Here is a 14,749-nt window from a genome sequence, read left to right on the forward strand (position 1 = left end):
ACCGCTTTGTGACACAGGCACCCCTCCTGTCATGGCCACTCAAACTTTCTCTCCAACATCTCTGACCCCGCCAAACTGCTTTGGCAAGAGAGCTGACAGTACCAAGAACCTCATCCACCTCCACCTTACGGATGGAGTTACAGAATTGTAATGAAACAACATTTCTCATTACAGGATTTCAAAAATGGGAATTACTGCAATTCAGTAAAGTTCTCTTCTAGAAATATCGTGATTTGCTAGTTTATACGTTTATTCTCCAATAAATTTAAGATTGCACCCATTTAATCAGTGGTATTTATTGAGCGCTTACTGTGTCCCGAGCACTGTATCAGATGCTGGGGAGAGAATATAGTATTATATATTGGAAATATAATGATGATGGTATTTGTTACGCCTGTCCTATGTGGCAACCACTGAATTGAGCACTAGGGTAGATGTGAGAAAATGAGGTTATCCACACTCTCAGTCCCATATGGAGCTCACAATCTACAGGGGACAACAGGTGTTTAATCCCCATTGTACAGAGGAGGAAACTGAAGCACAGAGAAGTTAAGAGGATTGCCCAAGGTCACAGAGAAGGCAAGTGGCAGAGCCGGGATCAGAACCCAGGTCCACGGCCTTTCCACTGGGCCATCCGGCTAAAAGAAATGTTCCCTGCCCACACGCAGCTCATAATCCAGAGACGGCATTGAACTTTTTTAAAAAAAGAACACCTGATCAATCAGTCAATCATATTTATTGAGCGCTTACTGTGTGCAGAGCACTGTACTAAGCGCTGGGGAAGCACAAGTTGGCAACATACAGAGACGGTCCCTACCCAACAGTGGGCTCACAGTCTAGAAGATATTAGACTTGTACACAAGGGAAGCAGGGGAAAGAAGAAGGGGAGAAAGCAGAGGGAGGACAGGGTTCTGCGGAGGAAGAAAGAATAAAAATAATAATAATAATAATGGCATTTATTAAGCGCTTACTATGTGCAAAACACGGTTCTAAGCGCTGGGGAGGTTACAAGGTGATCAGATTGTCCCACGGGGGGCTCACAGTCTTTAATCCCCATTTTACAGATGAGGTAACTGAAGCCCAGACAAGTTAAGTGACTCGCTCAAAGTCACACAACCGACAATTGGCGGAGCCGGGATTTGAACCCATGACCTCTGACTCCAAAGCCCGGGCTCTTTTCCACTGAGCCACGCTGCTTCTGAAGCAGATTATCTACAAAAGCAAGCCCTTGCGGGCAGGGAATGTGTCTGTTTATTGTTGCATCGTACTCTCCCAAGCACTTAGTACGGTGCTCTGCACACAGTAAGCGCTCAATAAACACATCTGAATGAATGAATGAATAAAATCTAATTCACTGAAGGAAAATGATGCCTTCTGAGGACACTGCACAGGGATTGATCCAGGTAGGCTTCTTTTACAATCCAGTCCTCTATCCTTGACCTCACTTGTCTGCCCCTTTTCCCTTCACATTCCCTTCAGCGCCTGCACAACCGGGAAGCACCTCTCCAAGCCTCGCTGGAGAAAACAGGTCCTCTTTATCCGCGCCGGGGATTTCCAGTGGATAGGCGCGCTCTGGTCTTGGCAGCTTCCCAATCTCAGCTTCAGAGGAAAGCAGCCAAAGAGATATGATGCATTAGGAAGGAGTAGGGCCTCTCGTAAGAGCGATGGAACTAAAGAACCTTTAATGGGAGGCAGAGGCCATCAATGAATGAACAGCAGCCCTGTAAGAAATGTCCAACAGCACCACTAAAGATGTTTTAGGATTACTAGAAAATGTGAGCAAAACAGCGCCTGATCAACAGAAAAGCTTTCATAATAATGACGGCATTTTATGACGCGCTTACTAAGTGCAAAGCTCTGTTCCAAAAGCATTCCAGGGATTAAATCCCTGCTTTCCCTGCCCCTAGCTTGGAAGCCCCCATGGGAGCAGAGGAGACTGTGTATGATCCAGTTGGATTGTACTGCATCTACCCCAGGACTTGGCACCATGCTTGGTATATAGCTCCCATCGGTCATTTTGGGCAGGGAATGTGCCTGTCATATTGGATATATGTATATATGTTTGTACATATTTATTACTCTATTTATTTATCTTACTTGTACATACCTATTTATTTTATTTTGTTAATATATTTGGTTTTGTTCTCTGTCTCCCCCTTCTAGACTTTAAGCCCACAATTGGGTAGGGACTGTCTCTATCTGTTGCCAACTTGTACTTCCCAAGCGCTTAGTACAGTGCTCTACACACAGTAAGCGCTCAATAAATACGATTGATTGATTGATTGATTGATTCTAAGCGCTGGGGAGGTTACAAGGTGATCAGGTTGTCCCACGGCGGGGGGGGGCTCGCTGTCTTCATCCCCATTTTCCAGATGAGGGAACTGAGGCCCAGAGAAGTGAAGTGACTTGCCCAAAGTCACACAGCTGACAACTGGTGGGGCCGGAATTGGAACCCATGACCTCTGACTCCAAAGCCCGGGCTCTTTTCCACTGCTTCTCTCTTTAGAAACTGGCATGCTGATACTCTCCAATACGAGGACATTCTCGGCAGTTTTATTCCACCTGGGCAACCTCCACCCACAAGGCGGATGGAGAGAAGAAAGGATGGTGGGGTCTTTCTTATCATCATCATCAATCGTATTTACTGAGCGCTTACTGTGTGCAGAGCACTGTACTAAGCGCTTGGGAAGTACAAATTGGCAACATAGAGAGACAGTCCCTGCCCAACAGTGGGCTCACAGCGAACTGGAAGGGAGCTGATAAAATCAAAGTGTGCCAATTCCTCTGGGGCAATGAGGTAGGCAAGCAGTGAGGTGCTCTGCTAATCTGATCAGCAGCAGCTCATCTTCCCTCTAACAGCCTCAGCAGCTGGCGGTGCCTAAGACAACCAGTGCCCAGGGTGGCACCCCCTCCAAATAGCCTAACATAAAGTCCTCCGGGGTTTCGGTTAATCAGTGACCTTGGGCAGGTCGCTTCACTTCTCTGGGTCTCAGTTACCTCATCTGTAAAATGGGGATTGAGACCGAGAGCCCCTCGTGGGACAGGGACTGTGTCCAACCCGATTTGCTTGTATCCACCCCAGAGCTCTGTACAGTGCCTGGCATACAGTAAGCGCCTAACAAATACCACAGTTATTATTATTATCATCCCTCTAGTCACCCATGTCGGCAACTGAAATCTTTTCTGGGGCTAAGAGCCTAATTATGCAGCTCTCCCCAACTCTCAGTTTGACTAGAAAACTTTCTCCTAAACCCTGACTCTTCGATAATGGGAACTTTTGACCAATGACATCTCTTGTTCCTCCAACAGGCCTGATAACAGAACTGTTACTGTCTACAGCATTCAATTTTGCAGTTTGAGGCTAGATGGAGGAGGGAATAAAGCCAGTTGATTTCACAAATAAAAGAGGAAAAAGAGACGTTACCAAATAAACCGATAAGATTTATGAGGAATATAAACATATCTGCAAAAACCTAGTATAGTACGATGTTTCTAGGCAGTTGGCAGGTGGTGAAGACCACAGGCAGGGCAAATAGAGTCTGTTTAGCTAAATAAGAGTGACAGACCCATAAATATAAGTAACAATAATAAACAACATTAATCTAGCTTAATGGGTGACTTTAGGGAAATCACAACTTCTCTGTGACTCAGTTACCTCATCTGCAGAACAGGGATTAAATCCTCCTTCCTCCAATTTAGACGGGGAGCCCTATGTGAGACAAGGACTGGGTCCAACCTGATTATCCTGTATCTACCCACAACATTTAGCACTTACCAAATACCATTAAGAAAAATAAAAAAAGGCATAAGGCCTTACAAAAGAAAGTAAGCCATCCTATTTGCTTAAAAAAGAATGCGACAGATTGAAAAAAAATAAGCAAAAGAAGCACAGCATCCCAAAACTCATGTAACTTTTTGGTAAAAAGGACATAGGAAAGCACCATAAAATCATGAACCTCCGGGACGCTTAGGTATCTCCAAGCAGGCAGGCGGCAAAGCCAGGACTAGAATCCTCTCATGATTCCTACTCTTGTCTTTTTCTTGCAGGCTAAGTTTGAAAGTCAGGGGAGGTGACATAGTTTAAAAGAAAACCACAGGACCACAAGGCACAAGAGTAGGATTCTAGTCCTGGCTCTACCACCTGCCTGCTGTGTGACTTTAGGCAAGTCATTTAAACTCATTTCTAGGCTGTAAACTCCTTATGGGCAGGGAACATTCGGCCAACTCTGTTGTACTATACTCACCCAAGCACATAATACAATATTCTGCACATAGTAAGCCGCTCAATCAATACGATTAACCTTTCTATGCTTCAGTTTCCTCATCTGTACACTGAAGATTAAACCTCTTCTCCATCCCTCTTGGACTGTGGATCTCATAAGGGAGAAGGGCTGTGTCTGATCTAATTACCTTATACCTACCCCAGGTTTGAGCACACAGTAAGCACTTCATAAATACGCTCAGCATCGGTATTTTTATTCACACGCAGCTTTATAAGTTTTGAGTTTTCCTTTGAGAACATGCCCTCAATCAGGTGGAAGAGGAGGAGGACAAATGAAGAGTTCAGAAGAGAGCAGAAACTGGTGAGTGAATAAATTTCCCAGCGTTTAGTTCAGTGCTTAACTATTATTATTACTATTCTTATTACGGAGCGACAACTTCTGAGCTTCCGAACTGATCTTTTCGAGCCAATGGCCTTATCAACCCCAGGGATTGTCTCTGTTGCCGAATTGTACTTTCCAAGCGCTTAAGTACAGTGCTCTGCACACAGTATGCGCTCAATAAATATGACAATGAATGAATGAACCCCATCCACTTCCTTCTGGTTTGTCAGGTATCATTATCTCCTCACCCCATTCCCTAGGTTCTCTATAAACACTCCAAGTCTACTTAAGCAATCATCTGATTTGAACACCGTGACTTTCCTTCCTCTTGAGAAGAGCATGAACTGCAGCCCTAGAGCCACAATAGCCACAGAAGAGTCCAATCCAACAGGAACACAGAAGCAAAATTTGAAGCATGCACAGGAAATGCTTCCGTTTTCATGAAGCGCTTTGAAAATCAGACTAAATCAAAAAACCAAATATACTTCAGATTCTCACTGTATATTCTTTCAAATGATGAATGTTGCATTACAGGTCTAGGTGGAAAACTTCCATTTAGACTGACAGCCCGGGAGAAATATTTGGGCTTTTTCTAAAATATTTAGAAATCAGCACGTGTATTGCTTCAAAACTGATCCCTGCCTCTCACCTAACTTTTTGAGGAGTCAACTGATTTAAGGAAACTGGAGTAACAACATTAACTAATAACGACTTTAACTATGAAGATCGACGATACCGAAATCTTGCACTGTACCTTCTGATAAACAATGGAGCACACGAGATCCTTGATGGTAGAGAGGGATAATTCCTGAGTTTCAATGGTAACACTCTCCCTGGTGAGGCCGATCTGCAGTAGAAATGAGATCCCGTGCACCGAGCCCCTGGAATTAGTGAGAGACTGGGTACTGAAGCTTCCATTGGATAATCGGGCGGAGAGCCCCGTCTGCGGACTTGAAGATGGAGAAGGGGCTGGAAGCACAGGCAGAGGAGATGCAGGTGAAAGAGACTTCTGTGAGGATGGAGGGGAGTTGTTTGCTGACATCTGACTTACTTTAAATCTGGTGAAATCTCAGTCAATTTTATGTCACAAAAAAAACCTTAACGACAAAAGGCATAAAAAGGGGATCTCACGTCCCTTGTAAAAATCAATAAAAAGTTGCTTATTTTCCTTTTTCTCCTACACATGTCAATGATTACAAGTTCTTTGGCCGCGAGCTACATTAACCCAAGTCTTCTCTTCTCAACGTCAGTCTCGTGAACAAAAATGTTTTTTGACCATCACAGAGTTATCCTCATCGGCGTTTACACTGCCCTTTCACCAGGCTCCCTCATTCTGTTTCTTTTTAAATGTTCCTTCTCGTTTCTCTTCCCTTTAATTCCGCCGACGGCATAACAAACAAGAATCTATCTTTTTGTAAATGTCCATAAATTTAAGACGTTTACAATTTTTCAACAAAAAAAAAACTTGGACTCTGTATTTGGGAATCTTCTAAATATATCCTTTAGTTGGCTGACGTAACTCGGGATAAAGAAATAAGAATCATTGATGCTTCATTTCCTTAAAAAGTTCTCCGATGAACTGAAGATCTTCTTTAAAAAGTTCACGCATACAAGTTCACGCATATTACAGGTGATCAATAGGTCCACCCTGAAAATCTGATGGTGGCCTGAAAGAGAAAAAATAAAAAACCAGCTTTAGCATTTTATATTCTCCCTTGACATTACAAATCAACAGAAAATCGTTAATTTGAGCAAGATATTTTTCTTCCTCGAGAAGAGATCGGTGATTAGTCCATTGCACTATCAGCAGTCATTTATATTTAGCAGAAACCCTTATTCATTGAAAATCCAGGGGAAAAACACTGCCGTTACGTTCTAGGTAAACGAGGCAGATTTCCATTAGTGGTGTGAACATGAAGCTTGGAATGAAAAGCAATTAAAATACTAAATTTGCTTGTTGGAGGTAAGAGTTTTAAATACATGTTTTGCCTTTCTCTTTAAGAAAGCAGTCCTGTGAGAAGGGTAACTATGTCCAAAGTAGCACCTACTGCCTTGTGGACACCATAAATGTCAACCAACATAGGGGAAACTTTAATGTAATGGATTTATTAAATAACAATGTTTGTTATATCAAGTGATAACTATTCAAAGAGAATAGGATACATTTCAATAGTGCCTTTGTTGCCTCTCAATGTAGGTCACAGCTGTTACACACATCAAAATTTCACTCGATTGCAAAAAATATAAAAGCTAATTCTCTCATTACACTTTATGGTTAGGGTGTAAGCTATTTGTGGGCAGATGTGTCACTTCTTTATTTGACACTTCACAAGTGTCTAAATACGCACTGCACCTAATGGGCACTCAATATATGCCAACAGTAGTAGTAGTCATAGTAGTAGTTGTACTTCTGAGGCGCTTACTGTGTACAGAGCACTGTGCTAAGTGCTGAGAAAGAATACAAACATGGGAATGAGACACGGTCCTTGCCCTCAGGGGACTCACAATCTAAAATGAAATGTGGGGAAAGGAGCCTGGAGACAGACACCCAGGATGGATAACAAAGCATTAAGATAACAAAGGCATGGATCAAAAGTACACTTAATTAAACCAGAAATCTACCAAATGTGAAAAGTTCTTAATTTATTCAAATAACCAGTTAAAAACATCTGAGTATTCAAGGGGTAGATTTCTAATCAATGTATCACTAGAGTCATAGTTCTGTCATCTCTAACTTTAAAACTCTCACCAACCAAATATCTCTTAATAATGGGCAGACTGAAGGAAGAAACGTGAACAATTACCAAATCTTACACGGGTACTTAAAAGTACTGTACTTATTTATATGAAATTACATAAACCTTTTTATTTTGAACAATGTCATTCATTTCCCTCTATTTTCTCCCTTGTTTTGGTTTCTGCGTTCAAACTTATTTGCACTACGAATGAATGGCACCGTGGATAATGCACATATTATCAAGAAACCTTAATGCTATTTTCAACTCCCTTCATCTCCCTTTGCCTCAGTTTCTCCTATCACATTCCACTCCAACTGAATACAGCCCAATTACCCCTGCAAAGTATTGACCAGAGAAATCACTCCCTTTCATGCAGCTGATTCAGAATTGTATGAGTTTTCCTGTTTACTGCATGAAGATAAAATTTCACGGACATTTTAGCATGCACTTCAGAATACAGCAAGAAAATGTTATTACTTCTATTTATGCTGCGAATAGTCTGCCAATTATTAAATTGCTGCCATGACAATTATCAAAATGAGGAGTGTCCATCCATTTAATTTTGTGTGGGTAGTAAACAGGTCTCTGTTGCTATTTATGAAGCAGCATGGCTCAGTGGCAAGAGCCCGGGCTTGGGGGTCAGAGGTTATGGGTTCTAAATCTGCCTCCGCCACTTAGCTGTGTGACTTTGGGCAAGTCACTTAACTTCTTGGTGCCTCGGTGACCTCATCTGTAAAATGGGGATTAAGACCGTGAGCCCCACGTGGGACAACCTTGATTACCCTGTATCTCCCACCCCGTCAGCGCTTAGAACAGTGCTTGGCACATAGTAAGTGTTTAACAAATACCAACATTATTATTATTATTTGTGGATTTATAGAACTATGATATGGGCTGGTGCGTATGGATCAATTTCACATGGTCCAACTTCTATAAGCCTTTGATAACATGAGAAAGGAACATTGCCTTTGGGAAATTTAAAACACGTACAAGTTTTGTAAATACTTTAAAATGGATACAACCACAAATACAGTAGCAAACTTTTACTCCTTTCAAAATTGAATATGCAAGAATGTGAAGTGTCTGCTGCTTGATTTTTCATCGCTTGAACGTTCAGGAATGCTATCGCTGTTATTCTTATTTAGCGTCCTTCCCCGGGCTACGATAATCCCGGGGTTTAAAATGAGTCGCCTCATTACCGCTGGTCCTCGTAAATTTCAGCCTGAAAGTAGGGGCCCATCCATCTAATAATCTCCACACAGCTAGGTGTCACTCGGTACTTTTCAGTTGTAAACCAGCTTGCCAACTGTCAAATGGGGCAAAGAAAAGTACACGGACCCACAACGGCTGCTTTCAAGAACACCCAAGCTTCCCAATAAGCGGTCCATGTACGATGAGTGAACTTTAGCCTAGGTCGCCGTGCGCCCAGAAATAGTGCCAAACTTGGCATTTTTCACTGGACTGCATGCTCTTCAAAAGAACGGATTCTGGCTTTTGATTTCTGCTATATGTTCCCAACGTACAACTGCACAGAGAAAGTGCTCAACAAATCATGTTTAAACGATTTCTCTACCCTTCTGCCACTCCACTGGTGACTGGGAAAGTGGCTTTACCAAAAGCAATTTGGTAACTTGCTACGCCAAAAAGATGGAATTAGATCAATGTTTCCCTGGGGTTTCTCAGATATTTGTAATCTAGCAAAATGCAATAAGTTAGTGCTTTTTTTAAAAAAAAAGTGCATTTAAGTGCTTACTATATGCGAGGCACTGTACTAAGAGCAGGGACAGATACACAGTCCACATCCCACATAAGGCTCACAACCTTAATCACCATTTTACCTTCCCCACAGCACCTGTATATATGTATATATGTTTGTACATATTTATTACTCTATTTATTTTACTTGTACATATCTATTCTATTTATTTGATTTTGTTAGTATGTTTGGTTTTGTTCTCTGTCTCCCCCTTTTAGACTGTGAGCCCACTGTTGGGTAGGGACTGTCTCTATATGTTGCCAATTTGTACTTCCCAAGCGCTTAGTACAGTGCTCTGCACATAGTAAGCGCTCAATAAATACGATTGATGATGATGATTTTACGGTTGGGATACTTGAGAAACAGAGAAGTGAAATGACTTGCCCAACATCATATAGCTGACAAGGGGCAGAGCCGGAATTGGAACACAGGTCCTTCGGACTCCGAGGACCATTCTCTAGCTCCTCAGACTAATACCGGGCACTTATAACACTTTAGGTTTCTATACTTTATAATAAAGCAAAGATTAAAAAAAAAACCTTAAAAAGTTTTCTTTAAGTTGCAAAAGGAATGTGAATTACAAACTACCGAGCTTCAATGAAAGTAAAAGTTTCCATTTCAACCGGAAAGTCGATTAACAAGAATACGAGAAGCGGCGTGGCTTATTGGCAAGAGCCCGGGCTTGGGAATCAGAGGTCGTGGGTTCTAATCCCGACTCTGCCGCTTATCAGCTGTGTGACTTTGGGCGAGTCACTTCACTTCTCTTTGCCTCAGTTACCTCATCTGAAAAATGGGGATAATAAAGACTGTGAGCCCCACGTGGGACAACCCACGTTACCTTGCATCTACCCCAGCGCTTAGAACAATGCTTGGCACATAGTAAGCGCTTAACAAATACCACAGTTACTAGTATTATCATTATTATTATTATTAAGAGATCTCCAGATTGACTTTAACTTATAGCATTGGCACATCCAAATACCACTACTATCGACTATATTTTTTTCACTAGCTTTAGCATATACAACTAATCAAAACACTTTAATATGAGCAATTTAGAAATGTAAAATGATGTCTAAATTGAAGGAGCTGATTTGAAGGCTGTTGACGACATAGAAATATACTGATCATACATGTTCTTTTGATCAGGCACACAGCGTGGCTCAGTGGAAAGAGCCCGGGCTTTGGAGTCACAGGTCATGGGTTCAAATCCCAGCTCCGCCACTTGTCAGCTGTGTGACTTTGGGCAAGTCACTTCACTTCTCTGGCCTCAGTGACCTCATCTGTAAAATGAGGATGAAGACTGTGAGCCCCAAGTGGGACAACCTGATCACCTTTGTAACCTCCCCAGCGCTTAGAACGGTGCTTTGCACATAGTAAGCGCTTAATAAATGCCCTTATTATTATTATTATTACATAACTTTTGCCAGAGTGCAAACCATGGTGAAAATTGGGTTAACGACACAATAACCTTGTCTCTAAAATTCAGAAGTTATTTTATGCTGAAGTTTTCCGTGTCTGCCTTTAAGGAAGGTTCTGACAAATAAAACCATACTTCCTTCTCTACGCTTTTTGCCAGACTAAATGTGCTGATGAAAAACAGCCCAGATTGAAACTTTTCAAATGGCTAGCAGCATTTAAAAGAACTATTACGGTGAATATCGAGTAAGGGCAGCTGTAACATAACTAAACCAAGTAACGTTTTCTACCATATCATCTACCACATCATCATCTTTTAGACTGTGAGCCCACTGTTGGGTAGGGACTGTCTCTATATGTTGCCAATTTGTACTTCCCAAGCGCTTAGTACAGTGCTCTGCACATAGTAAGCGCTCAATAAATACGATTGATTGATTGATGTCATCATCACTGGGGGATCTGTTAAGAGCTTACTTAGTGCCAGTACTAAGCACTGGGAGCTAGACGGGGAGCCCGCTGTTGGGTAGGGACCGTCTCTATATGTTGCCAACTTGTACTTCCCAAGCGCTTAGTACAGTGCCCTGCACACAGTAAGCGCTCAATAAATACGATTGAATGGCTGAATGAATGGGATGAAGGCAACCAAATCGGGTCGGACACAGTCCCTGTCCCAGTCCGGGCTCACACCAACCTTTGTTCTGAACTTTTAAAATTTCATTACAGCCTATGATGTAGAGCTCCTAGTACTAATCAGTCCTTCAATCGTATTTATTGCTCTACATTAGGCGCTCGAGAGAGGACAATATAGAGTTGCTAGACTCATTCCCTGCAGAAGAGGAGCTTACAGTCTATAAGGGGAACGTTCAGACGTGTTTCTTTGTGCAAAGCACTGCATTAAACGCTTGGGAGAGTCCCCTATAACAATAAACACATTCCCTGCCCCCAAGGAGCAACTGGACAATCAGATCGGACACAGTCCCTGCCCACTCCGGGCTCACGGTCAAAGCAGGAGGGAGAACGGGTAATGAATGAATCCTCGTTTTACAGATGAGGAAACTGAGGCCCAGAAAAGTTGAGCGTCCGGCCTGAGGTCAAGAGGCAGGCAAGTGGCCTGCATTGTATCGTAGTCCTTCAGAACCAGCGATGACACCGATAACGGTTTTATTTCCTGTGCGGATGGGGGTGGCTTGGGACAGTTGCAGAGTTTTCCACCGATTGATTCTGATCATCCACGCGGAATCCGTCGCTTGATCCTGCAGGAGACCTACCGAAGTAAAGCCCAGACACTGGACGCAAGACTAAAGTATCCGTGAAGCAAAGTATAGATAAATCACCGTCCTTTTACAAAGGAAAAAAAAAAAAAAACACAAAGTGATAGCACGATCTTCTCATTTAAGAGAGAAATATCCGGCGACGGGAGGGGAGGGGAAAAAACCCAAAACAAAACAACTTATGCAACGCTGAGGCTACAAATCAGTCGGGGAATGAGGGGAAAAGTTACTTAGCTTCTAAAAAGCTTAGAGTGTGAGCCCCGGGCGGGATAGGGACCGGGTCCCACCTAATTAACTGGTCCGGTCCCCAGCGCTTAGAACAGTGATTGACACATCGTAAGCGCTTAACAGATAGCATTATAATAAAAAAATTAAAAAAAAAAACGGAAGTAACGCGGTCTTTTGAGCTCCCTGAAGAATACCATGAAGTCACTCTTTTGAGCTCCCAGGGTTGTAAAGGGAGTATTTAAAAAAACAAAAACAGTCGGTGTTCTGTGCAATGTGGATGGCTCGAGGTGAGAAGTAAGACAAGTTGGAGAGATTTTTTTTTTGTTTAAAGCCATTGTCTGTAACTGCTCCCACTCTCAGGTGGTCCCTGCGTCCGGGCTCTCCGTCTTTCGGCCGGGGTGGGGGTGGGGGGGAAACGGGGGAGGTAGAAGAGGAAGAAGAGGAGGAAGGAGGAGGAGGGAGTGGAGGAGGAAGAGGAGAGAGGAGGAGGAAGGAGAGGAGGAAGAAGAGGAGGAGGGAGTAGAGGAGGAGAGGAGGGGGAGCGGAGGAGGAGGAGGAAGAAGAGGAGGAGGGAGAGAAGTAGGAGGAAGAGAAAGAAGAAGAGGAGGAAGACAAGGAGGAAGGGAAAAAGAAGAAGAGGAGGGAGTGGAGGAGAAAGAAGAGCAGGAGGAGGAAGAGGAAGAAGACGAGGAGGAGGGGAAAAAGAGGAGGAGTGGAGGAGAAAGAAGAGGAAGAGGGAGAGAAGTAGGAGGGAGAGAAAGAAGAAGAGGAGGAAGAGCAAGACAAGGAGGAGGGGAAAAAGAGGAAGAGAAGGAAGGAATGGAGGAGAAAGAAGAAGAGGAGGAGGAAGAAGAGGAAAAAGAAGACGAGGAGGAGGGGAAAAAGAAAAAAGGAGGAAGGAGTGGAGGAGAAAGAAGAGGAGGAGAAGGAGGAGGAGGGAGAAAAGTAGAAGAAGAGGAGGAACAGGAACATGAGGAGGAGGGGAAAAAGAAGAAGAGGAGGAAGGAGTGGAGGAGAAAGAAGAGAAGGAGGAAGAAGACGAGGAGGAGGGAAAAAAGAAAAAGAGGAGGAAGGAGTGGAGGAGAAAGAAGAGAAGGAGGAAGAGGAAGAAGATGAGGAGGAGGGAAAAAAGAAAAAGAGGAGGAAGGAGTGGAGGAGAAAGAGGAGGAGGAGGAGGAGAGAGAAAAGTAGAAGAGGAGGAAGAGGAAGATGAGGAGGAGGGGGAAAAGAAGAGGAGGAAGGAGTGGAGGAGAAAGAAGAGCAGGAGGAAGAGGAAGAAGACGAGGAGGAGGGAAAAAAAGAAAAAGAGGAGGAAGGAGTGGAGGAGAAAGAAGAGGAGGAGGAGGAGGGAGAAAAGTAGAAGAGGAGGAAGAGGAAGACGAGGAGGAGGGGAAAAAGAAGAGGAGGAAGGAGTGGAGGAGAAAGAAGAGGAAAGAGGAAGAAGAGGAGGGGAAAAAGAAAAAGGAGGAAGGAGTAGAGGAGAAAGAAGAGGAGGAGGAGGGGAAAAAGAAAAAGGAGGAAGGAGTAGAGGAGAAAGAAGAGGAGGAGGAAGGGAAAAAGAAGAGGAGGAGGAGGAAGGGAAAAAGAAGAGGAGGAGGAGGGAGAAAAGTAGAAGAGGAGGAAGGAGTGGAGGAGAAAGAAGAGGAGGAGGAGGAAGGGAAAAAGAAGAGGAGGAAGGAGTGGAGGAGAAAGAAGAGGAGGAGGAGGAAGGGAAAAAGAAGAGGAGGAGGAGGGAGAAAAGTAGAAGAGGAGGAAGGAGTGGAGGAGAAAGAAGAGGAGGAGGAGGAAGGGAAAAAGAAGAGGAGGAGGAGGGAGAAAAGTAGCAGAAGAGGAGGAAGGAGTGGAGGAGAAAGAAGAGGAGGAGGAGGAAGGGAAAAAGAAGAGGAGGAAGGAGTGGAGGAGAAAGAAGAGGAGGAGGAGGAAGGGAAAAAGAAGAGGAGGAGGAGGGAGAAAAGTAGCAGAAGAGGAGGAAGAGGAAGACGAGGAGGAGGGGAAAAAGAAGAACAGGAGGATGGAGTGAAGGAGGAAGAGGAGGAAGAGGAGGAAGGGAAAAAGAAGAGGAGGAGGAGGAGGGAGGCTGTCGGTGTATCGCCTGCCGGTGGGGCGTCGGCCCCGGCCCGCTGCCCTCCTCACTGCCCCGCTGCCCTCGCTGCGGGACAGGACAAAGCGGCGGGGCCCGCGGACCGGACCCGACCGGACCCGACCGGACCGGACCCGACCGGACGGGGCGGGGCGGGGCCGACAAGTTGTCCCGGGGCCTCCTAACCCCCGGCGGAAAACCACACACACACACACACACAGAGACAGACAGACCGGGAACTCACTCACCGGGACCGGGGCCGCCGCCGCCGCCGCCGCCGCCGTGCTGGGACATGGGGACCGCCACCGCCTCCTCCTCCTCATCCCCTCAGCCGCCCGCCCCGCCCCGCCCCGCGCGGGAGGGGCAGGGGGAGAGGCGGGGCCCGCGCGCGCGCGGGGGGGGCTGACGGGACTTGTAGTCCGCCGCCCCGCGCGGGGGCTGACGGGACTTGTAGTCCGCCGCCCCCTGAGGCGCCCGTCCGCCCGCCGAAAAGGGGGGGGGGGGCGGGCCCGCGCGCGGGGGCTGACGGGACTTGTAGTCCGCCGCCCCAGAGGCGCCCGCCCGCCCACCGAAGGGGCGGGGAGGGGGCGGGCCCGCGCGCGGGGGCTGACGGGACTTGTAGTCCCCCCCCCCCCCCAGCGCTGCTCTATGCC

General features: G+C 45.1%; 1 protein-coding gene across 1 annotated transcript in view; it reads right to left on the minus strand.

The window, feature by feature from the left end:
• Positions 1-14,380, minus strand: part of PRKD3 (protein kinase D3) — an 85,925-nt gene extending 71,545 nt beyond the window's left edge. Inside the window, exons 1-2 of the mRNA XM_038772158.1 lie at positions 14,345-14,380; positions 5,359-6,271 (exon numbers count right to left, since the gene is read on the minus strand). Coding sequence (XP_038628086.1) covers positions 5,359-5,646 — 288 coding nt within the window. The 5' untranslated portion in view covers positions 5,647-6,271; positions 14,345-14,380. The remainder of the gene's footprint in view (positions 1-5,358; positions 6,272-14,344) is intronic.
• Between the last annotated feature and the right edge of the window lie 369 nt (positions 14,381-14,749).

Source organism: Tachyglossus aculeatus, chromosome X1 (assembly GCF_015852505.1).
Source record: "Tachyglossus aculeatus isolate mTacAcu1 chromosome X1, mTacAcu1.pri, whole genome shotgun sequence".
In the NCBI taxonomy this organism is placed as follows: Eukaryota; Metazoa; Chordata; class Mammalia; order Monotremata; family Tachyglossidae; genus Tachyglossus; species Tachyglossus aculeatus.